Source organism: Trachurus japonicus, chromosome 1, assembly GCF_045865225.1.
Source record: "Trachurus japonicus isolate A0001 chromosome 1, Traja_1.0".
NCBI classification, from domain to species: domain Eukaryota; kingdom Metazoa; phylum Chordata; class Actinopteri; order Carangiformes; family Carangidae; genus Trachurus; species Trachurus japonicus.
Window position 1 is genome coordinate 36,728,269 of NC_140907.1, and position 26,015 is coordinate 36,754,283.

General features: G+C 42.5%; 3 protein-coding genes across 4 annotated transcripts in view; all 3 read left to right on the forward strand.

Annotated features, from left to right (window-relative positions):
* Positions 1-663: 663 nt before the first annotated feature.
* Positions 664-7,268, forward strand: ndufaf5 (NADH:ubiquinone oxidoreductase complex assembly factor 5). Its single transcript, XM_085786872.1, has 11 exons — positions 664-1,008; positions 1,410-1,450; positions 2,280-2,343; positions 2,498-2,545; positions 3,387-3,490; positions 4,524-4,563; positions 4,651-4,848; positions 5,628-5,688; positions 5,783-5,866; positions 6,208-6,290; positions 7,047-7,268. Exons 1-11 carry the CDS (start codon positions 763-765, stop codon positions 7,131-7,133), a joined length of 1,056 nt encoding a protein of 351 aa, XP_085642998.1. The 5' UTR covers positions 664-762; the 3' UTR covers positions 7,134-7,268.
* A 939-nt stretch (positions 7,269-8,207) lies between these two features.
* LOC146992477 (uncharacterized) lies at positions 8,208-9,518 on the forward strand. Its single transcript, XM_085790722.1, has 2 exons — positions 8,208-8,265; positions 8,819-9,518. Exons 1-2 carry the CDS (start codon positions 8,208-8,210, stop codon positions 9,499-9,501), a joined length of 741 nt encoding a protein of 246 aa, XP_085646848.1. The 3' UTR covers positions 9,502-9,518.
* A 6,237-nt stretch (positions 9,519-15,755) lies between these two features.
* The window catches only part of LOC146992478 (dynein regulatory complex subunit 4-like), a 15,029-nt gene continuing 4,769 nt past the window's right edge, over positions 15,756-26,015 (forward strand). For both annotated transcript variants that reach the window (XM_085792674.1, XM_085792683.1), the window contains exons 1-7: positions 15,756-15,870; positions 17,007-17,096; positions 20,029-20,226; positions 21,925-22,131; positions 22,250-22,304; positions 24,300-24,505; positions 26,006-26,015. The exon at positions 26,006-26,015 is cut by the window's right edge and continues 158 nt beyond it. In XM_085792674.1, the coding sequence (XP_085648800.1) occupies positions 15,868-15,870; positions 17,007-17,096; positions 20,029-20,226; positions 21,925-22,131; positions 22,250-22,304; positions 24,300-24,505; positions 26,006-26,015 (769 nt within the window). In that variant the 5' untranslated portion in view covers positions 15,756-15,867. The remainder of the gene's footprint in view (positions 15,871-17,006; positions 17,097-20,028; positions 20,227-21,924; positions 22,132-22,249; positions 22,305-24,299; positions 24,506-26,005) is intronic.

Consider the following 26,015-nt stretch of genomic DNA (forward strand, 5'->3'; position numbering starts at 1 on the left):
TGAGTTATTGTAAGTGTAAAACTATTAAAAACTTTATTTTAGTGACTCAAAGTCATAAATAAATCGCATAAAGTCTGATTAATCCTCTGATCAGCAGGTGATTGGTTAATGGTTTGGTCAATAAAATATTTAAAGGGACAACGAGGAGTTTTGGAAAAGCGAAGTGTTTTCACACTACATTTATGTAGACCGGCGCAAGACAGGCGCAAGACAGACTCATGTTTTCATTCATCAAGAATTAAAGTCAGAGGTTCAAAGACGATCACATAGTTCCGAGTCCATAAACGGCGATTCAGCTGCGTTATTATCACGAAACCGGAAGTAAGGAAACGCTGGTCGGCTCGCCCAGCATTTCCACCACCACTAATAATAACAAAATAACGATAGAGACAAAACGATATATTTATCGAAAATGGGCCCATTAACAAGTGGTAACGTAGATTCATCCACATTAACGTGAGACTTTTTTATAACCGAATAGAAACTCCTCGTTGTCCCTTTAACTTGTAAAGATAAACATCAACAGACATTGTAGTGAGTACTTCACGGTTCAAGCAGAAAAACAGAAAACTAGATGTTTTTTGGGGGGTTTTAGTCCGGTTCCAGTGTGGTGTGATCCAGTTCCAGGTTTTCCAGTGAGTCCAGCAGGATCCAGCTCCAGGTTTTCGCTCCTGCTCCTCCTGAGGTCACAGTGTGGAGGACAACAGGAAGAAGTCTTGTCTTCTGTCTTCTCTGTCTCTGTCCTCAGCTCCTAGAGGCGCTATGAGCGGCTCCGTGTGCTGCAGAGTCCTGCGGGGCCGCTGGAGCCTCCAGGCCGGCTACAGGAGCCTCCAAGCCGGCTACAGGAGCTCTCAGGCCGGCTACAGGAGCCCTCAGACCGGCTGCAGGCGGCTGTCTGCGGCGGCCAGAGGCTCCATGAACGTGTTCGACCGGCAGATGAAGCGGAGGCAGAAGAACTGGGCCGCGGCGCTGCGGGACCGGGACCACTACGACTATCTGAGGGACGAGGTGAGGATGAGGAGGACCGGATACAGATAGGGGTCGAGTCAGTCACCTGTAACCATGACAACAACATCACTTAGATAGATAGAGCCAGGACCGTTACATCAGAGAGGGCTGACGTTTGGACCTGGTATCACTGCTGATTTTACGTTGTAGCACTTTGAGATGTGTTTTATTCTATGTGCTTTCAAAATAAAATGTATTATTATTATTATTATTAGGCTGTTATTACCTGTGTGAGTTATATTGATTGATTATAGGGAGATTATTGACCTGATGAGTTTCATCATGTCCCCATGGCAACACGTCAGACTCATCAGATGGATGCAGCTGTCAGTCACAGAACCAGAACCAGAACCAGAACCATCCTCTGACCCAGGTCTCTCTGTCTGTCTCTCTGTGTGCAGGTCGGAGCTCGAGTGGCCGACCGGGTCTACGACATTGCCAGGTGGGTTCACCAGACCACCGGGCCGGTACCAGGTCTAGGTCCAGACTGTCAGAACCAGGAGAACCTTCAATAATAACCACTAGTGTTTAGTTTAGTTTATTAGTTTAAAGGTCCCATATTATGAAAAACAGGTTTTTTCTGGTCTCTACATACATAAACTGATCCTCCCTGAGCCTACCAACTCCTAGAATGAGGAAAGCAAACAGGTCCTGCATCCACTCTGCAGCCCGACTGGTAAAACGCTGCTCATACACTACAGGCTGTTCAGACTCAGCTCCTGTGGTGATGTCACGACAGGAGTGAGGTCGGCCCCTCAGCGCGATAAAACACCTACCACGTCTATTTCTATGGCTGCAGGGCACAGCAAGAAACTCCTGAGCTAAATTGATGAAATACCGACCAATTTTAAGTCATAAAGTGGTAATCATCTTTGCCGTGTACAGACACCATGTTACTTAATTAAAGGTGCAGGTACAGAAACAGCTTGTTCTCAGTAGAGCTCATTTGAGCGACTTTTAGACAGCCGACATTCAGGACCACAGATCAGTTTGGGGCAGTACATTTCGAATACAGTTTAGTTGGACGTCTGACAGCTGAGTGAAATTGAGTAAAAAGAGTATAATATGGGACCTTTAATAAGGGACAGTGTGCAATTACATTAATCATTTGCCGGAAAAAATGAGAAGATGGTTGCACCAGATTTAGCTCACAGCTAATTTCCATCTGTAGTCCCTACACATAACATAAAAGTAATAAAATACACAGAATTACAATTAATTGTTGATGTTGATGTTGTGTAGGAGGTTTGTGACTCTGTGTCTCCTATCAGGACGTTTCCTCTGGCCTTGGACATCGGCGGTGGGAGGAGTCACATCGCAGAGCATTTACACAAGGTACAGTGTGTTCGCTGTGTGTGTGTGTGTGTGTGTGTGTGTGTGTGTGTGTGTGTGTGTGTGTGTGTGTGTGTGTGTGTTTATAGTGTGTGTGTGTGTATGTGTGTGTCAGCAGCTGGGCTTCCTGTGTCTGAGTTTGTGTGTTGTTTTTCAGGACGTAGTGGAGCGTCTGTTCCTCACCGACATCTCAGAGAAGACTCTGGTGAGCAGTAGATGCAGTAAAGACACAGTAATGACATAGTAACGATACAGTAGATACAGTAAAGACACAGTAGAGACAGTAACGACATAGTAAAGATACAGTAGATACAGTAAAGACATAGTAAAGGTACAACAAACAAAGTAAAAACACAGTAAAAACATAGGAAAAACACAGTAGAAACAGTAATGACATAGTAAAGACACGTAAAGATAGAATAAATACAGTACAGACACAGTTGACAGTAAAGACAGAGTAAAGACATAGTAAAGACACGGTAAAGACATAGGAAAAACACAGTAGACACAGTAACGACATAGTAAAGATACAGTAGACACAGTAAAGACAGAGTAAAGACACAGTGAAGACAGAGTAAAGACACAGTGAAGACATAGTAACGATACAGTAGATAGAGTAAAGACATAATAAAAACACAGTACAGACATAGTAAAGATACAGTAGATACAGTAAAGACACAGTAAAGACATAGTAACGATACAGTAAAGACATAGTAAAGGCACAGTAGATACAGTAAAGACATAGTAATGATACAGTAAAGACATAGTAAAGGCACAGTAGATACAGTAAAGACACAGTAAAGACACAGTAGATACAGTAAAGACACAGTAAAGACATAGTAACGATACAGTAAAGACATAGTAAAGGCACAGTAGATGCAGTAAAGACACAGTAGATACAGTAGATACAGTGAAGACATAGTAAAGACACGGTAAAGACACGGTAAAGATAGAATAAACACAGTACAGACAGAGTAAAGACAGAGTAAAGACACAGTAGACCCTGACTCTACTGACTCTACTGTCTGTACTGTCCCGTCCTGCAGCAGAAGCTCCGTCCCAGCGACGTCCCAACCTCCTGTGTCCTGGCTGATGAGGAGTTCCTGCCGTTTAAGGAGAACACCTTCGACCTGGTGATGAGCAGCCTCAGGTGACTCACTGACCAATCAGCTCTGAGTGGCCTTAACCTAAACCCTCAGCTCCTAAACTGTTCTCTATGTGGCCTAAACTATTCTTTATGTGGCCTAAACTATTCTCTATGTGGCCTAAACTATTCTCTTTGTGGCCTAAACTATTCTCTATGTGGCCTAAACTATTCTCTTTGTGGCCTAAACTGTTCTCTATGTGACTTAAACTGTTCTCTATGTGGCCTAAACTATTCTTTATGTGGCCTAAACTGTTCTCTATGTGGCCTAAACTATTCTCTATGTGGCCTAAACTGTTCTCTATGTGGCCTAAACTGTTCTCTATGTGGCCTAAACTGTTCTCTATGTGGCCTAAACTATTCCTAAACTGTTCTCTATGTGACCTAAACTGTTCTCTATGCGGCCTAAACTGTTCTTTATGCGGCCTAAACTCTTCTCTATGTGGCCTAAACTCTTCTCTATGTGGCCTAAACTCTTCTCTATGTGACTTAAACTGTTCTCTATGTGGCCTAAACTGTTCTCTATGTGGCCTAAACTATTCTCTATGTGGCCTAAACTGTTCTCTATGTGACTTAAACTGTTCTCTATGTGGCCTAAACTGTTCTCTATGTGGCCTAAACTATTCTCTATGTGACTTAAACTGTTCTCTATGTGACTTAAACTGTTCTCTATGTGGCCTAAACTGTTCTTTATGTGGCCTAAACTATTCTTTATGTGGCCTAAACTATTCTCTATGTGGCCTAAACTATTCTCTATGTGGCCTAAACTATTCTCTATGTGACTTAAACTGTTCTCTATGTGGCCTAAACTGTTCTCTATGTGACCTAAACTGTTCTGTAAGTGACTTAAACTGTTCTATATGTGACCTAAACTGTTCTATATGTGACCTAAACTGTTCTATATGTGACCTAAACTGTTCTGTAAGTGACTTAAACTGTTCTATATGTGACCTAAACTGTTCTCTATCTATGTGACCTGTTGTGTCTGTTGAAGCTGTTGTGTTAGTGTGTGATAATGTGACTGTGTCTCTGCTCTCAGCCTGCACTGGATCAACGACCTGCCAGGTGCGCTCAGACAGGTGAGACGCCACACGGACACCGACCGGTCCCTCTGACCACGCCCACTAGAGGGCGGAGTCTCACACTGCGTCTCTCTCTCTCCTCAGATCCACCAGGTGTTGAAGCCGGACGGCGTCTTCATCGGGGCGATGGCGGGCGGCGAGACGCTGTACGAGCTCCGGTGTTCGCTGCAGCTCGCCGAGACGGAGAGGGAGGGGGGGTTCTCCCCCCACGTCTCCCCCTACACCGCCGTCACCGACCTGGGCAACCTGCTGGGCCAGGCCGGCTTCAACATGCTGACTGTGGTGAGCACACACACATACACACACACACACACATAGGCTGTGTCCGAAATCCCCCCCTACTCACTATATAGTGACCAGGCCATGTTGTAGTGGTGTCCGAATGTTTAGTGATTATTAATGTTCACTATATAGTGACTGAATCTATCCCACAATTCACCGCGAAATGTAGTGAGCATCCGATGGTCACTAACCGGAGCAAGATATCCCATCATGCATTGCGGTCACAGATCGCCCTTACCACAGCGGCCCAGAGCGACCGGTGTAGCTACCAAATAAATGAAGTAGTGCAGCAGCCTCTTAATAAATGTGTCCGGGCTGGCAGAGTTGTCCGGTCACGGCTTCCACAGACTCCCACAACAAACGTCGGAGCAAATTTCCTAACAAGCGTTATAAACTGACCACAGACTCTGGATAGCGATGCTAATTTCTGTTAGCCCATCTATGGTGTTTTACATTATACGTTAGCATTAAGCTAGCGGACTTTATGCTTAGTTGTGACACGTTGTTGTGAACGTTGTTTCAAACTATGTGGGTTTGATTGAACATCTTTGATGCTTAAATATATATATTACCGCTTAATATATTGCTTTACTCCTCTTTTTATGTTGGTACCTATACACCACACATGTGAGGCGGAGTCGTGTCCGAAAGTGTTTTTTTATTTGACCAGTGAGTCACTATATTGAATTCACTATATAGTGAGTAGGGAGGAGGGAATGAGTGAGTGATTTCGGACACAACCACAGACATTAAAATGTTATTGTGCGTTTCTGTTGCAGGATATTGACGAAGTTCAGGTTCATTACCCAGGAATCATTGAGGTCATGACTGACTTACAAGGTACAAGACTGTGTATGTGTGTGTTTGCAGATATACTGATGTGTGTGTTGGTGTGTGTGCAGCTTTACTGATATGTGTGTGTGTGTGTGTGCAGGTATGGGGGAGAGTAACTGTGCGTGGAACAGACGGTCCCTGCTGCACAGAGACACCATGTTGGCAGCAGCAGCCATTTATAAAGGTGACGTAAAACTGATTTGATTGTTTCCTGTTTTACAGTAAATCTGTTCCGGTGCCGTTTGTTCGTCACGTTGACACATCAGCCGAGAATAAACACACTTCCTCTTTCTGAGGAACAGAAACTAAGAATAGATACGTGTAGGAGGAACGATGGAAAAGTGTCGGGTTCTGTTGTAACGGAGCAGATGAAGGAACGTTAGGAAACTGTTCTATAAGTGACCCAAAATGTCCTCTATGTGACCTAAACTGCTCTGTGACCTAAACTTTGACCTCACCAGCTGAACTGTTCCTGCGGTCGTTGCTGATGGTTCAACGTGGTTCTGTTTGTTCTTAACATTTCAGAGATGTACGGTGACAAGGACGGATCCATTCCTGCCACCTTTGAGATCCTCTACATGATTGGTTGGAAGCCTCATGACTCACAGGTGAGACAGGTGTTAACACCTGACGTCCAGCTGCTGAACAGGTCCAGATGTTGTCAGTGGAGTTGAGGAGTATTTCTTACCGCTCTCTCAGAAACAACTGATCGATCAATGAATTGATTCCAGTTTGACTTCCTGTTTCCGTGCTCATGGTTCTTTTCTCTATGATTACCCAAGATAACCACAGACAGTGAACGCACCACTAGGGATGTCACGATTATAGATTTTCTTTGTACGATTATTGTCAGAGAAATAATCACGGTATTACGATTATCACGATTATTATACATTAATTCATTTATATCAATGAATGTGTAAAATATAATTACAATACTAATTATTTATACTAAATATTTGAAGTCTCTGCTATTAATATATAACCATTAACCAATTATTAATCCTCCAGGGGAAGTGTAATATTCAAGTCATTAATTCTCATCTATACCAAATGTTTAAGTTTATCATTGTTTGTTTTTTAGCACAAATTACTGGCTAACATTTAAATTCCTACCAATCGTATGTCACGTTAGGTAAATGGACCAGTATTTCTTACATTTATCTTCACTTTGACGCCACATCTGCCTCTGTGTTTCCAACATAATCTTTTTTGGAGAGTGACGGTATTTGGAAATCTTTATGATTAATTAATTGTGGCGCTTAATACCACGATTAATTGTGAAAACAAGTAATCGTGACATCCCTACGCACCACTGCTGTGTTTCCTGCTGTAATGTTTTTGTTTTGTTTTTTCTTCCTCAGGCCAAACCGTTGAAACGAGGCTCGGCCACCGCATCTTTTGGAGATTTGTCAAAGATCAGTCGACCGACCACGACGGACTCGTCGTAGAGCGGCCGACACCTCCAGACTGTAAATAATAGGTTTGATTTAAAAAAAAAAAAAAACACTGGGTTTTGTAGTTGGGTTGAATGTCACCGCTGTGTGGTGTGTTTCTCTAAAATAAAGTTGAGCAATAAAACCACAGTATGAGTGTTTTATTTCCACCTAATCTCCTTAGTCACAGTGTCAGTTCCTCTTGTTGTTTTTTTTAAAGACTGGGTAAACCAAATTCAGTACTTTTCTTCTCAACATATTAATCTCTTAAAGGCCCATGCTGTGCACTTTTCTCTGGGTTTATTTACCTGCTGATATCCCTAACAAGATGTATCATTGGTTTTGAGTACCTGTGATCTGCTTCATATCGTTTCTACTGCTACTTTCTGTTGCCTCTTTCTGGAGCTCTAGCAGGCACAGGTCCTTTGGCCAATCAGAAGAGAGAATGAGAACCTCTCCTCTGATTGGCTGACTGTTTTTGAGTGGCGTGTGGTCGGGCCAATCACAGGCAAGTAACTGAAACCTAAGCTGCATTCATAAAAATTGAAAAAAAACAACTGGTCACGGTGGGCGGAGTTTCCTTGTGTGTGACATCACAGAAAGGAGGAAGTGCTATCTGCTCGTCTTAAAGAGACAGTTCCTACAAATGGGCGGTGTGTGTTTCTCCGTTTATGACCAGTTTGATGCATGGGGCAGTATATATGTGGCCCAGAGACCTCCCCAAGCACGAACAAATAACCAAAATCACATTTTTCATGCCATGGGGCCTTTAAAACACATATTTATTCTTGGTTTACCCGGTCTTTAAGTATATTTTTTGGGGCTTTTTCGCCTTTAATGGATAGGACAGTTGAGAGAGAGAGAGAGAGACAAGAAATGGGAGGCAGAGAGTTGGGGGGGAATGACATGCAGGATATGGCGGCTCAACACAGGATTCAAACCCGGGGCCACCTGCAGCGAGGACTATAGCCTCAACACATGGGGCAGGTGCTCTACCGACTGAGCTAAACACCGCCCCGTCAGTTCCTCTTGTATAAAACACACAGTGTGTTTTACTGCCGTCACAGTGAGTGTCCGCCGGCTGCTGTCATGTTGTGGTTGTACCTCAGTCTTCTGTTGGTCGGACGCCTCGACTGTGTATCCACCGGTAAGAAAACCTTCACTTTTAAGAACATCCTCAGTTTATGTATCTGGTTCTTCTGGTTCTGGAGCGTCTGTAAAAACACAGAGTGAAGCAGCATTAAGTCTTTGCCTCCTACCAGGCCGTTGCTTAAATAAGAATGTTTTTCTTAGCAATTTTGCCTGGTTAAATAAAGGATGATGATGAAACAATGTGAAGCTGAACCTGTTTGTGCGCAGTACGTAATAAAAGACAATGAGAAGGACACGAGTGCTGCTGGCCTTTCTTCTGTTTCTATAAGTTTATCTTTTGGCCGTGCACCTCTTTAGTTTGTTCCTGAGAGTTTTGTTGGAGAGTGCGTGTTTTTCTTTGTTTTTTATTTATAGCTGCTTCCTGTGTGAAGTTACGCCACCACCCAAAACAACCAACATGCTGCTTCAATGCTAAAAACTTCTTCTTTTGCTAATGCAGTCGTGAAATAAACATGTGACCTGTTTCCTGTTGTGTGATTGGACAGATCGTCGGTGTCTGACTGCAGCGCTGAACTCAGACGTTTTTCTGCCGTGTCCTGGTCACACAGGAAGTGGAGACGTGACCTGGTGGCGTCAGAAATATTGGGGCACGGGCAGAGAGACTTTTATCCTGAACGGCAAAAACCAGACATCAGACCGTCACTATGACCTCAACACAGACGGATCACTGGTCCTTTATAACGTCCAGCACTCTGATGAATCCTTGTATGACTGTAATAACAGAAAAATCTATCTGAAAGTGACCTCTGACCCCAACATGGCGGCTGCCACGGCCCAGCCAGGATGTTCAGTGCCCAGAACCACTGGCTCAGGTCCTGGTCCTGGTCCTAACCTAGACCAGGACCAGGACCAGGACCAGGACCAGGACCAGGACCAGGACCAGGACCAGGACCAGGACCAGGACCAGTGGAAGATCCCTGTTGCTGTGGTGATGGGAGGCTTGGTGGTGCTGGCGGCCATGTTGGTCCTGAAGCTGCTGCTCAGGAGGAGGAGGAGGCGACGCAGCGAAGCAGCTGAGAGCGACAGGATCTACGAGGAGATCCAGGACCCGGAGGTGGAGACGCCCTACTACACCAGCATCACAGACACACACACACACACCAACACACACACAGACACACACACCAACACACACACCAATACACACATGGCTCTGTACAGCACCGTCAACAAGCCGAGGCCTGAGTGTGTTTACTCTCTGGCCCAGAACCCAGACGCAAAAACCGACTGAGACGAGAAGAGCTGCAGGAGGACAGGGGGACTGTTGGTGATGATGATGATTCAGCATTCACGCTATTGTTCTTCTGTTCGGCCATTTTCTTCCGCCTTTTTACGGTCTTCTTCTAGTCCTTCATACTTTGTGCTATTTCAACAATTCATATATCAAAACGTGCAGCTTTTTCTGGACTTTATCGGATGTAAATATATAGTTTTGTCTCTATGGTTATTTTGTTATTATTAGTGGTGGCGGAAATGCTGGGCGAGCCAACCAGCGTTTCTTTACTTTCGGTTTTGCGGACGCTGCCCGGCGAGTCATGAGAATAACGCCGCCGAATCGCCGTTTATGGTCAGAACTCCGACGGTATGTGATCGTCTTCCAACCTCTGACTTTAATTCTTGATGAATGAAAACATGAGCCTGTCTTGCGCCGGTCAAAGAATTTCACGGTGCGGAGGCTCATAAATGTAGCGTGAAAACACTTCGCTTTTCCAAAACTCCTCGTTGTCTCTTTAACAACTTTTTTAGTCCTTCAAATTTGACAGAGTGGTTAATAATATGTTTTCCTGTGGTTTTCCTGTGGTATTATAAAGACACACAGACACACACACCGACAGACACACAGACACGCGCATGGCTCTGTACAGCACCGTCAACAAGCCGAGGCCAGAGTGTCTTTACTCTCTGGCCCAGAACCCAGACGCAAAAACCGACTGAGACGAGAAGAGCTGCAGGAGGACAGGGGGACTGTTGGTGATGATGATGATTCAGCATTCACGCTATTGTTCTTCTGTTCGGCCATTTTCTTCCGCCTTTTTACGGTCTTCTTCTAGTCCTTCATGCTTTGTGGTATTTCAACAATTCATATATCAAAACGTGCAGCTTTTTCTGGACTTTATCGGATGTATTCAAATTTTTCATACTTTTTATACTTTTTCAAATATTTAACTTTTTTTTGATTTTTTTCCCCCATAGAGAATGCATTGGAACAGTCTTCAAACTCTTCAAATCTTCTTACTTCTTTCAGCCACTAAAGCTTCACCATACTTTCTGCTAGAGACTTCATTCAAATTCTAAGCTGTAGACAAACTTTTTAAGTGTTCCTCTATGACTCAGCTTATTGATATCTTCAACAGTTTCTGATATTTGGCAGTTTTAAAAATCATTACGTTTTTTGACAAAATCCAGCTTTATAATGGATGTGTGTTGCGTCTAACGAGCAGATGACATTGTCAGCCAGAGTGGAGAGAGGCAAAAAAACATTCTAGAGTTTTTCTGGCTAAACTGTCAGCGGGGACAGCTCTCCATTCCGACACACCTCCACTTCGAAACACCGCTGTTCCGACACCAAATGCAAAGAGACTTAGAAAATAATTTAAAATATTTTTTAAATGCAGCCAGGGAGCTCTCTGCTCTCATTCAGCCCAATGCATTTTTTCACAGCAGCAGGGGAAGGAGCTCAACTTTGTAACTTGCTGTTAAGTGCTTTTTAATTCGTTTTAATTCACCAAAAAATAGTCACAGGTCACAAAAAAGTCCTCTACTTACTTGTTGTGGCTAATTTCTGCACTTTCCTTACTTTCTTTTTTAAGCTGAAGCCAATGATCCTCTTATTAAAACTTTTCTTTGCCCCTCACTTAGTGTCTCTGTCTGTAGCCTAGTGGTTAGCTTGCTGAGCTGGAGACCTGAAGGTTGCTGGTTCAAATCAATCCTCTGTTGACTTCTTTTTTTTTTTAAGTATATTTTTTGGCCTTTTATTGGATAGCACATAGTGAGATAGACAGGAAAGGGGGAGGCAGAGAGAGGGGGAATGACATGCAGGAAAGGTCTGCCCGACACGGGATTCGAACCGGGGATGACTGCTTTGAGGACTGTAGCCTCTACATGGGGCGGCCGCTTTAACCACTGCGCCACGTAACGCCCCCCTCTGTTGACTTCTGATAACTTGTTTCATGTTGAAACTGCTGCTCTCAGCCTGAAATTCACAGAAATTTTAATTGTAAGTCATTCAAGCTTGACTCTCAAGCTTTCTTGGTGTTGACACAGTGTGTTTCCAACAGGTGCAGCTGTGGGCTCGTTAACTTCAGAGTGAGACAGAGTGCAGATCATCAACAGACAACAGTCTTTGCAACTGTGTGTGCACTGTGGCCTAGAGGCAGAGTGAAAGTCTACTGACCATGAGGTTGTGGGTTCAATTCCTACCTTGGTCAACCATTTGTATGGTGATCACTGCTTGCACTATTTTCACAAAAAAGTCCTCTACGTACTTATTGTGGCTCATTTCTACTCTTTTCTCTTTTTTTTAAAGCATCATTGAAAAATCTCACATTCATCAAAGTCTCAACCTGTACTTCACCAGAAGTGTTGGAATAGCCCAATGGATAAGGTTCATGTCATCCAACCACAAGGTCACTGGTTCAAATCCTACCTGAGCAGTCTTGTTAGTGTTCAGAAGTCAGTGAGCCTCTTATATACGGATTTCTTTTACCCTTCTCTGATTGAATGTAACTATGGTGAAGTGGTTAGCTCACTGGGCTGATGTACTGGAGGTTGCAGGTTCAAATCCAGCCCTGACCACTTTGTTAGTGAATAATTCCTCCAGTCTTCCTCTGTTGATTTCAGATAACTTGTTTGATTAAAAAAACACTGGGTTTTGTAGTTGGGTTGAATGTCACCGCTGTGTGGTGTGTTTCTCTGAAATAAAGTTGAGCAACAAAACCACAGCGTGAGAGCTTTATTTCCACTTAGTCACACTGTCAGTTCCTCTTGTATAAAACACACAGTGTGTTTTACCGCCGTCACAGTGAGTGTCCGCCGGCTGCTGTCATGTTGTGGTTGTACCTCAGTCTTCTGTTGGTCGGACGCCTCGGCTGCCTCTCCATCGGTAAGAAAACCTTCACTTTTAAGAACATCCTCAGTTTATGTATCTGGTTCTGGTTCTGGTTCTGGTTCTGGTTCTGGTTCTGGTTCTGGAGCGTCTGTAAAAACACAGAGTGAAGCAGCATTAAGTCTTTGCCTCCTACCAGGCCGTTGCTTAAATAAGTTTAGAATGTTTTTCTTCACAATTTTGCCTGGTTAAATAAAGAATGATGATGAAACAACGTGAAGCTGAACCTGTTTGTGCGTTTGATGCAACACAAACACACAAACAGCTTCATAACTGTCACATGACACAGTGTTTTATTTATAGCTTCCTGTGTGAACGCCACCACCCAAAACAACCAACATGCTGCTTCAATGCTAAAAACTTCTTCTTTTGTTAATGCAGTCGTGAAATAAACATGTGACCTGTTTCCTGTTGTGTGATTGGACAGATCCTCCGTCTCTGACTGCAGCGCTGAACTCAGTCGTCTGTCTGCCGTGTCCTGGTCACACAGGAAGTGGAAACGTGACCTGGTGGCGTCTGATACTTGGGGGCATAAAGACTTTTATCAAGAACGGCATAAAACAGACATTGGACCCTCACTATGGCTCCAACACAGACGGATCACTGGTCATTTATAACGTCCAGATGTATAATGAAACCGCGTATCTCTGTAATAACAAAAACAATAAAATCTATCTGAAAGTGAGTAATGACTCCAACATGGCCGCTGCCAAGGCCCAGCCAGGATGTTCCGTGCCCAGAACCACTGGCTCAGGTCCTGGTCCTGGTCCTAACCCAGACCCAGACCCAGACCAGGACTGGGACCAGGACCAGGCCCAGTGGAAGATCCCTGTTGCTGTGGTGATGGGAGGCTTGGTGGTGCTGGCGGCCATGTTGGTCCTGAAGCTGCTGCTCAGGAGGAGGAGGAGGCGACGCAGCGAAGCAGCTGAGAGCGACAGGATCTACGAGGAGATCCAGGACCCGGAGGTGGAGACGCCCTACTACACCAGCATCACAGACACACACACACACACCGACACACACACAGACACACACACCAACACACACACCAATACACACACCAATACACACACGGCTCTGTACAGCACCGTCAACAAGCCGAGGCCAGAGTGTCTTTACTCTCTGGCCCAGAAACCGACTGAGACATGAAGAGCTGCAGGAGGACAGGGGGACTGTTGGTGATGTTGTTGTACAGTTGTTGTACAGTTATTGTACAGTGCACACAACAAACAAAGATGGAGATTGAACTGATAGAAAATGAATGAATTTATTTATTTCGGTATATCAAGCTTATATAACCGAAAGGATGTAGGTTGAAGACAAAGCTTATATACCCCTACCCCTTTTACCTTAAAAAAAAATAAAAAAAATAAAATAATAATATATATATATATATATATATATATATATATATAATAATAATAATAATATATATATATATATATACGCATTAATACAATAGGATCAGATCACAGACATTTGAAATCCCAAAATAGTACAAAATCATTGAACTTAATTTTCCATACTGTAACGAGAAATTATGTTGTTCTTATAAAGTTTTTTAAAGCTGACTAGAGTACAGCATAATTTAATATTTTCAGGACAATTATTCCAGATGTTAACCCCTTTAACAGAAAGACAGTGATTTTTTACAGTAGTTCGAGTCTTTGGTTTCTCAGATAATAGTGTTCTTCTCAGGTTAGAACTGGAATCCTTCATTTTAAACAGATTCTGGATATCTTGAGGAAGAAGTTTAGTTTTTGCTTTGTACATGGTTTGTATTGTAATGTAAATGTAAAAATGGGGGATGTATACATCAACTGTGTGGTTGAGGGGTAAAGGGAGTACTGGTTGTGGATTGGAGGGTGTTTGTGCATATGTGTGTATGGGTGGGAGGGGTGGGGGTTTCAAAGTGTAATGTTGCTGTATATTGTGCATATATTTGTCTGTGTTTGTGTAATTTGCTACCTTTATTATAGGTCTCATTGCCATGCTCCATCTGGCTGGGGGACTGCAGTGCCAACGGAAATGAGCCTTTTGGCTATAATTGGGTGCATTTACATTTTATCTTTTTTAAAATGTTCATTAATGTACACTGTCCCTCTCAAACAAATAAAGGAAAAAGAAAAGAAAGAAAAGAAAATCTTTCTGTGAACAGTGATGTTGTTGTAGTGATAATGATGTAGTGGGAAGAGGAGGGGGAGGAAGAAGAGGGGAAAAGAGAAAGAGGAGGAGGAAGAAGAAGAAAAAGAGGGGGGAAGGAAGAGGAAGAAGAGGGGAAAACAGAAAAAGGAGGAAGAAGAAGAAAAAGAGGGGGAAAGGAAGAGAAGGAGGAGGAAGAAGAGGGGAAAAGAGAAAGAGGAGGAAGAAGGGAAGAGGAGAAAGGGGAGAAAGAGGAGGAAGAGGAAGAAGAGGGGAAAAGAGAAAGAGGAGGAAGACGGGAAGAGGAGAAAGGGGAGAAAGAGGAGGAAGAAGAAGAAAAAGAAGGGGGAAGGAAGAGAAGGAGGAGGAAGAGGAAGAAGAGGGGAAAAGAGAAAGAGGAGGAAGACGGGAAGAGGAGAAAGGGGAGAAAGAGGAGGAAGAGGAAGAAGAGGGGAAAAGAGAAAGAGGAGGAAGACGGGGGAAGAGGAGGAAGAAGAAGAAAAAGAGGGGGAACAGAAGAGGAGGAGGAGGAAGAGGAAGAAGAGGGGAAAAGAGAAAGAGGAAGACGGGGGGAAGAGGAGGAAGAAGAAGAAAAAGAGGGGAGAAGGAAGAGAAGGAGGAGGAAGAGGGGAAAAGAGAAAGAGGAGGAAGAAGGGGGGAAGAGGAGGAGGAGGAAGAGGAAGAAGAAGAAAAAGAGGGGAACAGAAGAGGAGGAGGAACGGGGGGAGGAGCACTGATAATGTTCACGAGTAAATGTCAATAAAATATTTATAATAATATACTTTTCATATAAACTGCTGCAGTTTACTACTGTAGCCAGCGATACTTTCTGATCAATATCATCGATCACCTCTTTCCTGCTCTGCTCCTCCTCTTTGTGAAGCAGCCGACGTTGTTTTCAATAAAGTTTAGCTTGAAAGGGGGAGGGGGAAAAAGAACCCAACAACAACGCCGGTCAGCGATATTTTTTTTCCTACTATGGCCACCTATGGCCGCGCCAAGACCCGCCTTACTCCACCTCTGATTGGCTGCCTCTGCAAGGCTAAGCCTATCCCTGCATCTTACCCTAACCTTAACCACTCCCTTCACACGCCTAAACCAACCGTCTTTGCCTAAACCTAACCGTCAGAGTAGAGGGCATCGTGATAAGCCAATCAGAGGCCTAGTAAGGCGGGTCTTTGCCTGGCCATAGCAGGAAAAAAAAATTTGCCGCCGGTCACGTGACGGCGTTGCCATGGCAGCTGCTCTTGTTTCCATGTTAGCCGAGCCGAGCCGAGCTAACAGACAGCTAACGGCTAACAACAGCTCCGAGTGTAACCTCCACTTCTCCTCGTGAGGCTCCGTGTTACCATGGTGAGTGAGTGAGAGAGCGACGTCGTGTTTTCACCATAGAGGTTTTCACCGAAAGACGTTTTGTTTTTAACCGTTACCGTCAGTTAGTGACGCTGTAGCACCGTTAGCTTGACTTAGCTTATGTTTACCATTAGGTTGAGTTAGCATGTGTTAGCTTAACCCTCTATGATGGTACCATGTTGCCCTCAGGCAGCATCATACCACTTTTTGGCCTGTCACATCTCCACAATTCATCCCATTTAATGCTGTAATACTTTAAAAAAGAGAGGAGACCTTAGAGAACCACTAACAATGCTTTAATTTATCACATGACTTTCAAGAAGCCACTGAAACCCTTTTTTGCAGACTTTTTCAAAGGAAACAGGTTTGCCTTTTTGCTCCACTAAAACGGTCTGAAAACATACAGTAACTTCCTGGCCCTTTTTCATCTGGAAAAAAATATATTTACACTAATAGATTAGTAAAGTTTAATTTTTAATAGTTCCATGCAATTTATTTACTTATTAAATAATGGAAACTTGTTAAAATGCACCTGTTGCCCCAAAGCAACAACGTACCATTATAGAAAATTGCAACGTTGCCTTGAGGACAGTGGACCATTATGGAATCAATATTGCATTATGAGACTATGTAGTGTGTGTTTAGGTGTAAATATAATGTTCAAAAACATATAATTCATCATAATTTTGTTTTTTATCCTTAATAAATGTGATTTTGGATGCAGTAAAGTAAACATCAGGCTATTATGATGATGATGAGAAAGATGAGAATGAGAATGTGGATGAGGATGAGGCCAGTGAAGGTGAAAGTCTACAGAGACTGGTGTTTCTAATACAGTATATGATGGACCGTAATGGTACAATGTTGCCTACAGGCAAAACATCCCCAAAACTTCCAGAAATAAATATTTTTTAAACATGTCTTTAGATTATGTTTATTCAGTCTATTTTGAGACATAAAAACACTCCAAACATTTTTCCCCCACTGGCATCATAATGCAGCGGACCATAGAGGGATAACTTAGCGTCCTCTGGTCGCTAGCTGCTATACGTCACAGCGGTTCACGGGTTAAACACTGATCTATCTATTGATCTATCGATTTATTGATTTATTGGTTTGTTTATGTGGTGTTTCAGCCGCCGAAGAGCAAAGGGAAGAAGTCGGGCAGGGGCCGGAGCTCCGCGGTGGTGGACGGTCTGTCCACGGAGGAGATGACCAAGGACCAGGTGGGTCCGTTACCAGGCAACAGGGAGGACATGAATGACATGACATCATAGAGATTAATGTCGTTATGAGATTTTGGGCTATTTTGTGTCTTTTTAACATGTCCTCTGTCAGACTAAAGTCTTTTCAGCAACTACAAGAAGAGTTTAAAGGGATAGTTCTCCCAAAAGTCAAATTTCACTCATTATCTACTCACCCTCATGTCAACTAAGAGCTGTGAAAAGTTTCAGAGTCCTCCGTGCCTTCTCTGAGTTACGGAGTATTTGTCCATATAATGGTTGTCAATGGATACCAACTTTCTTCGTCCAAAAAGACACACCAAAAAACATCCAAATACCTCCATAGTGCTCGTCTGTAATGTCCCTCTTGTATTGAAGCCCCAACATGAGAAATTGTTCGGAAAAAATCTAATAAGTCTATATTTTAAGCTTGTTTGTAGCGGAAGCTCCCAGTGTCTCAGTTCACTGCTCTTCCTGTGTCAGTGCAATCTCGCGTGATTTGCACTGACCGACCGGCGGAACAATTTCTCATGTCGGGGCTTCAATTCACCACTTTCCGTAGAACGCCGCTGGGCGTCGCCATGACACTCAATTCACCGACAAGTCGGTTTCGCACTTCTGTCTCACTTCAAGCAGAATGGAGCTAGCCTAGCAGTCTGTCTTAGAAGTGTTTTTATTATTATTACAAGTTCATAGAATGTCCTCCGGTTCGACATGTGCTGTTGTTGGATGCACAAACAACTCAAGGAAAGTTAAAGATTTTATGAATGGAGCCTGTAACGACCATAAAGCCAATCGCAACAGTTGTGGATTTCTTTCTTTATTTTTTGCTTGTCTGCATCACCTGTTTAATGCGAGGTGGAGATTACGCCGCCGCCGCATCAGCTGACTCCTCTGACTGGCGGAAAACGTTTAATTGCCTACCGGTATGTTGATTTACACAGGTTACACACCGCTACGTAGCCACGACAGTGATCACTGAGGGTGTGCAGTGTGCATCAGCTGTTTAATGCGAGGTGGAGATTACGCCGCCGCCGCATCAGCTGACTCCTCTGAGTCAGTCTGACTGGCGGAAAACGTTTCCCTACCGGTATGTTGATTTAGGTACACCACTACGGAGCCAGGACAGTGATCACTGAGGGTGTGCAGTGTGCATCAGTCCACACACTTAAAACTTTTGGACCGTTTTGAGCGCACCATCCTGGCTTGTGCTTCTTTGAATGTCGCGCTTTGACTCCCGGTCCCGTTCACTCCCGTTTACATTTTTTCCCGTCACGTCCCGATCACGTGATTCAAAATAAATTGACTCCCGAATCCCGCGGGAATCCCGATAAAATGTCAGCCTCTATTGTGGATGTCCGGTTGCTACGTTAGCCGCTAGCTGTTGCTACGTAAACAACCGACTTCCGGGGTGGTGTGACGCAATGGATCATGGGAAAATAAAGTGGTGAATACAAGAGAGACATTACAGACGAGCAGCATGGAGGTATTTGGATGTTTTTTGGTGTGTCTTTTTGTTACGAAGACAGTTGGTATCCATTGACAACCATTATATGGACAAATACTGTTGCACGGACCCCCCCCCCCCGTAACTCAGAGAAGCCACGGAGGACTCTGAAACTTCTCACAGCTCTTAGTCGACATGAGGGTGAGTAGATAATGAGTGAAATTTGAATTTTGGGTGAACTATCCCTTTAAGCTTTCTAGAACTCAATTTTATCCTTTTACCTACAAATGAGGAGTTATTTAAACTCAATTTCATATTTAAAAAGTGGTAGTAAGCTGAATGTTTTTGCACCAACAATTATTAAGAAAGTGATTACTTATACAATCAGTTTCTTATGAATGAAATCATGGGACTATAATTAATATCTCAAAAATAGTTGGGAAAAAGACTTTGGTGTCCACCTAGAGGTAGAAAATTTTGTCTCTTTCGTTGTTAGATTTCTCCTAAACTCACCAAGAGTTGAAATAAATAAGTTACTGATGTTGTCTGACCCGTATGTCATTTCAGGTATCATCCAGTTCTCCAGCTCTTATTGAACCATTTTGCCCCTAAACTTTGAGACAGTGCAAGTTAATTTTTCATCTATCTACTTGTTGATGTGCAACCACTAAATTTGTAGTTTTTTGTTTTTTTTTAACACTGAAACGTGGAAGTGGCGACTCAAAGAATCTAAGAATGGACTCTGTCTCTACAGGTGTCAGGCCCATGTGTGTGAGAATCATGAATGAAAAGGAAATGTGAATATTTGCTTAGGAAGTGTCATTTCCTTTGTATCAGCAACAAATCATAAATGTACAATTGACAATAAAAATCTCTGTAGTTTTACAGTCCGAGTCTTTAAAGGCCGTTTTCTCAGAAAGAGACTCTGAGCTAGAAATCTCCACTTCAGCAGCACTTACAGACACCAAACCTTCCACTTTGATCTCTTTCTATATCCTGAAGGTTTTTTACAGAGGGGATTGTTGATATATCATTCACAGCCTCATTTATATAACATTTTATTACTAAAAACATGGAGACATTTAAATGTTTTAAAGGGCTGGTGACAGTATTTTCTCATTTACAGAGTGATAGAAAGAGATATCCAAACTCCTCCTCTGTAAAAACTTCTGACTCTAATGTGTCAACAAAATAAAACAAAGTGGCTTTATGCATTGTTCAGATTTCTGTTCTGGAAAAGTATGCAAATGTGTGAATATATAATTAGATATAGCCTCATTTACACATTTAAACATAAAATTTGACAGAACTTGTAATAAAAAAAAATATTTGTCTTAATGAGAGTGATAATCTTGGAAAGTTTCATAGTGATACCTCTTAGTTTAAATTTTTACCCTATTCACCTGTAGTGTTTCTATAATGTGTGTATTGTGTGTGTGTGTGTGTGTGTGTGTGTGTGTGTGTGTGTGTGTGTGTGTGTGTGTGCAGCTGGAGGAGCACATCGTGCGTCTGCGTGAGGAGCTGGACCGGGAGCGGGAGGAGCGCAGCTACTTCCAGCTGGAGCGGGACAAGGTCCAGAGCTTCTGGGAAATCTCCAAGAGGAACCTGGAGGAGAACCGGGCCGAGCTGAGGAGCAGGGAGAGGGAGAAGGAGGAGGCGGAGGAGCGCCACCGCGTGGAGATCACCGTGAGACACACACACATTACAGACACACACACACACACACACACACACACTCATGAAAACAGGCTGTTTTTTGTTGTGTTTTTTGTTTCTTCAGTGTCTTTTACACAGTCACAGTCAGTCATGTGGTCCGGCTGTTTAAATAAATAAAAGAGCAAATATACAGCACCAGGGATGTCACGATGACTTGTTTGCACGATTAATTAATTAATTAATTAATTAATTAAGTGATGGTATTGAGAAATCTTTATGATCAACGGCGTTTATTAATTAATTAATTAATTAATTAATTAATTAATAAACGCCGTTGATCATAAAGATTTCTCAATACCATCACTTTCCAAAAAAGATGATGTCGGAACGTGTCGTGTCCGGAGATCAGAAGGAAAACAAACGTCACGTTGAATTGGCAGGAATTTAAATGTTAGCGTGTCATTTGTAATAATAATTTTAAAAAAAAGATGAAAATAAACTTAAATATTTGTTGGTTTTATGTTGATTTCCCCCCTGGGGGGTTAATAATTAGATACTTCAAATATTTAGTGTAAATGATGAGTAATGCGATTATATTTTGACTGTATTTGATTTTTACACATTCATAGCGTTGAAATTGGAAATTAATGAATGCGTAATAAATGTGATAATCGTGATAATCGTAACACTGTGATTATTTCTGACAATAATCGTACCAAGAAAATGTATAATTGTGACATCACTATACAGTATATTAGTTTAATTCAGTGGTTCCCAACCTTCTCTGGCTCGTGACCCCGTTTTGATGTCACAAAGATGTGTCAGATCAGATATTTTTATATGCTGCATTTTATTTGAACACGGTTTAAATCTGAGAAAGTGAAAGTAAAGAATACAGTTGTTTAGGATTGTGTGTGGTGTTTTAAATCGTAGTTTTTAAAAGAATAAAAATTAGTTTAAAAAATATTTTTATCAGTAATTTTTTTTTATCAATTTCTAGACATTTCAGAGGGAAAAATATTCTTTAATGTATTAAACCAGAGTTTTTCAACCATGAAAAACTCTGGTTTAATACATTAAATAATATTTTTCCCTCTGTTTCAAATTCAAACTTCAATTTTCATTTAATTATCCAGTAGTTTGGGAAAAGTTCTTCAGTTGTTGAATGATCAAAAATTAACATTATTGAGAACATTGATCACTGTAATGGTTTAAGAATCTATGGCCAAATATAAATCAATAAATGTTTATATACAGTATATATACTACATTATAAATGTTGTTAAAATCCTCCTGTTGTCCTTCTGGGTCACTGACCCAATCTGTTCCCTCCCTCCATCTATCCTCCCATCTTTCCCTTTGTCCTTCCTTCCTTCCTTCTTTCCCTTCATCCTTCCTTCCTTCCTTTCGTCCTTCCTTCCTTGACTCAGGAGGAAAACAGGGGGGTTAAGTTCTGATCAACACAAACTGAAGGTTTGATCCAGATTAAAACCAAGACTGGATCACGTAGTTTAGTTTTGAAACGACACATATCCAAGATTTAATCCGATCCATTATCTAGAAACGATCAGATTAAACTTTACATTTTTCCTCAGTTGTAGAACTTTTCCCCGGCTACTGGATAATTAAATGAAACTTTAAACAACTGGAGCTAGAAGATGAAAAACTATTTAAAACAGCAACAAAGAACAAACATGATGATGTGACCTGATGATGTGACCGGTGCAGGTGTACAAGCAGAAGCTGAAGCACGTCCTGCTGGAGCAGCACGGCGCCGTGTCGGAGCTGAAGACGGTCGGCGTGGCGACGGCGGCGCTGCAACAGCAGCATCAGACCCGGGAGGAGCTGAAGCTGCGCGGCGGCGTCCAGGACCGAGAGGCCGAGCTCAGAGAGAGGACGCTGCAGAACCAGAGCTGCATCAAGGAGCTCAAACTGGTGGGGGGGGGGTGTGTGTGTGTGTGTGTGTGTGTGTGTGTGTGTGTGTGTGTGTGTGTGTGTGTGTGTGTGTGTGTGTGTGTGACCAGCCTGATGGCGGACTGCGTTTCCTCCACAGAAGCAGCAGGTGGAGCTGATGGAGCTGAGCAACGACTACGACCGGAGGCTCAGAGGTGAGTCCGCCTGCTTTTATTCTGAAAATACACACCTGCTGGGGATTTTCACAATAAAAGCTGATTTGGACCGGTGCCCAGTTGTTTCTAAACATACAATATATTTAAGCAAAATATCACGACAGCTAAGGGGCGTTGTTCGGCCCGACGCGAAGCGGTTACCAATAATGACAATATGAAAGAGGGATACGCAATCAATTTCATGTAGTTTTATTCAACCAGAAATACATATTATCCAATAAAATAGCCTCTCTGTGAAAAAAATAGTCCCACCTCTCCAGACGTTAGCTCCAAGTAGCTCTGCATCTCGTCTTTTCCTCCGCATTTTTCAGGTGAAAGTCACAGCTCAGTCCCCTCCACCATTGTTAACCCTCTGGAGGTGAAAGTTTAAACCTTAAACATGTGAATTCAACTACTTTAGTCTGTTTTTTTAACATCGTAAAAACATCAGCTGTCTTTTGCTACGGACTGCAACAACTTCCATTCATACCAGTCATACGTTGCCTGATGCGGAGTCAGTGATAGCCTGCGCTGTGATAAGGTTTTAGAATAGTAGCCGTGGTATATGCTCATTATACCACGGTTAACAACCAATCAGATTGCCGGATTTCACCTTTACGTTTTATAAAAATGTATATGACATATAATGACAAGGAAGCTTGATAGCTAATTTATGAATAGGGGGTGGGAGTAAATAAGTTTTACTCCTTCCCATTCCTTTTCGGATATGAAAAAAACAACAACAAAAAAACAAACAAATTATCTTTATTTTCAATTATTTTACTTTTTTCATGTGTTGTCTTTGCAAAGTGTTTATTTGTTATGTCTGTCTCCGATTTTTCCCTGTTAAAAGGGTTTTCTATGGAGTTTTTCCTCAGTGGATGTGAGGGTCTAAGGACAGAGGATGTTGTTATGATGCCATGTAAAGCCCTTTGAGACAAACTGTTTGTAAAAACGGGCTATACAAATAAAATTTCCTTGCCTTGCCTTACTGTATTATTTTTTTTATTTCTTTTAACATGTCCGAAATAAACTTAAACTAACTAACTAACTAACTAAACCAGTGGTTCTCAAACTGTTTTACATGAAGGACCCTAACTGACACAAACTAGACCATGGACCCCCATTGGACAAAACTTTGAAGAAATACACAAATATTTGTTCTGATACTGAAGAACGTTATCTTTTTAGTCAATGTACGTTCAAATTAGGGCCAATGGCGTGAATTTTTGGAAATATTGTAGAGAAATTTCTGGAAAAAACTGGTAAAAATTCTCAACAAAAAAAAAAAGTTGAAAAAATAACATTTTAGAGAAAGGTGATAAGATTTTTTAAAAAAAAAGTTAAAAATGTTCTAGAAAAAGTTGGGGGCTCCCTCAACTCTCTCAAACCCTCAGTTTGTGTTGGTCAGAACTTTTTAGTCGGATCAGGAAAACTTTTAAATTAAATTAAATTAAAACTAGTCAAATAAACAACATTTATAATGCAGTAGATATGTTTTATTTATATTTTGCAACAGATTTTTAACCATCACAGTGATAAAGTAGCTAAATAAAGTAACTTTTGATTATTACACAAATGAATAACTTTTCCCAAATTACTGGTTAATTAAATGAAAATTGAAGTTTGAATTTGAAACACATGGAAAAAAAAATTATTCACAATGTATTTGATTAATGTACTGTATATTTTTTTTATTAATTTGTGGTGGGTCAGATCAGACATTGAGAAACAGAAAACAAGACAAACATCCCATAATCAGATGAATCCAGTGTGTCTCCATGCTGCTGTTACAGACCAATCAGCTTCAATCTTACACACAGTCACATTAACACTCAACTGGGATCAAAGTAAAGATGGATTATTGATTATTGATTATTGATTATTGATAGAGTTAGGGTCATTTAGATCCAGATTAAACCTGTTGAACACCTGGACCCAGGCCCAGCTTTTATTGTGAAAGTCAGACAGCTGTGTTTCCTGCTGCTGTGACAGAGGTGGAGGTGAAGAACCACAGGAAGGCGGCGGCGGCGGTGGAGGCGGAGGGCCGGAGGAGGAGGGCGGAGCTGAACGAGCTGGAGGACCGGATGAAGAGTCGTCTGGTGGCGCTGAGCGAGGAGCACGAGAGGGAGATGAGAGGAGCAGAGGAGTTCCACTCTGCTGCTCAGAGGAGAGTCCTGGGGGAGCAGAGCAGCCTCAAGGTGGGGGGGCAGAGCAGCTTTAAAGGGATACACCAACATTTTTTTCCCGTGTCTTGCCTCACTCCCGAGTCCATGACCAGCAGATAGACACCATCCTTTCCACTGTGCGTGCAGTAACCATGGAGATAGAGCCGTATCGCCCGTAATTAGCTTAGCTCAAACACTGGAAGTGTATGGGTAGTGTTAGCCTGCCTCCACCTAAAGTCGCTAATTAGCTTAGCTCAAACACTGGAAGTGTATGGGTAGTGTTAGCCTGCCTCCTACCCGAGCTGAAACCAGCAGTCAGAAGCTGATTTCATTTTAGCTCTAAACTCTGTAAATATATCACTTTATCCACATTTCAAACATGTTTAGGTGAGAAAGTAGCCGTTTAGATCAGCAGTGTGTCGTTAATTTGTCTAAATACCAGCTGTTTACAATTTTGTTGGGACGAATTCGGCGCTACTCAAGCTAGCCGTTGTGACCAACGCACTTCCGGTTACTTTCACAAAATAAAACACCCGTTGCCCTTTACATACAGAAAACCATGACGATAGAATTTGTGCTTTTACTTTGAAATAGGAAGCTAACCTACCCTCGATGTAGCTAGCTTGAACCAAAATAAACCGTCTTTGCTTGAACCCTCCGTTTTGACCGATCTCGTCCCGTTAGCGGCATTTGACCGCTCAAGATGCCTTACCGGAGAGTTTTGTCAGCTCTGAGACGAAGATCGGCCCGCCGGTTTTCCGTTTAGAGATGCTGAAGAGTTTCTCTGATGACTTTAGGTGGAGGCAGGCTAACACTACCTATACACTTTCAGCGTTTGAGCTAAGCTAATTAGCGACTTTAGGTGGAGGCAGGCTAACACTACCCATACACTTCCAGCGTTTGAGCTAAGCTAATTAGCGACTTTAGGTGGAGGCAGGCTAACACTACCCATACACTTCCAGTGTTTGAGCTAAGCTACTTAGCGACTTTAGGTGGAGGCAAGCTAACACTACCTATACACTTCCAGTGTTTGAGCTAAGCTAATTAGCGACTTTAGGTGGAGGCAGGCTAACACTACCTATACACTTCCAGTGTTTGAGCTAAGCTAATTAGCGACTTTAGGTGGAGGCAGGCTAACACTACCTATACACTTCCAGTGTTTGAGCTAAGCTAATTAGCGACTTTAGGTGGAGGCAGGCTAACACTACCTATACACTTCCAGTGTTTGAGCTAAGCTAATTAGCGACTTTAGGTGGAGGCAGGCTAACACTACCCATACACTTCCAGTGTTTGAGCTAAGCTAATTAGCGACTTTAGGTGGAGGCAGGCTAACACTACCCATACACTTCCAGTGTTTGAGCTAAGCTAATTACGGGCGATACGGCTCTATCTCCCTTGTTACTGCACGCACAGTTGAAAGGATGGTGTCTATCTGCTGGTCATGGACTCGGGAGTGAGGCAAGATACAAAGAAAAAAAAAAAAAGTTCCTGATGTTTTTCCTGATGTTCCTGCTCCTCCTGCTCCTCCTGCAGGAGCAGCTGT

Excerpts from the sequence above, each read along its gene's own strand:
- LOC146992477 (XM_085790722.1), top strand. The coding sequence starts at position 8,208 with ATGTTGTGGTTGTACCTCAGTCTTCTGTTGGTCGGACGCCTCGACTGT. Across the intron at positions 8,266-8,818 it reads CCTCGACTGTGTATCCACCG|GAAGTGGAGACGTGACCTGG; the intron begins GTAAGAAAACCT and ends CTGGTCACACAG.
- ndufaf5 (XM_085786872.1), top strand. The coding sequence starts at position 763 with ATGAGCGGCTCCGTGTGCTGCAGAGTCCTGCGGGGCCGCTGGAGCCTC. Across the intron at positions 2,344-2,497 it reads TCGCAGAGCATTTACACAAG|GACGTAGTGGAGCGTCTGTT; the intron begins GTACAGTGTGTT and ends GTTGTTTTTCAG. Across the intron at positions 4,849-5,627 it reads GCTTCAACATGCTGACTGTG|GATATTGACGAAGTTCAGGT; the intron begins GTGAGCACACAC and ends TTTCTGTTGCAG.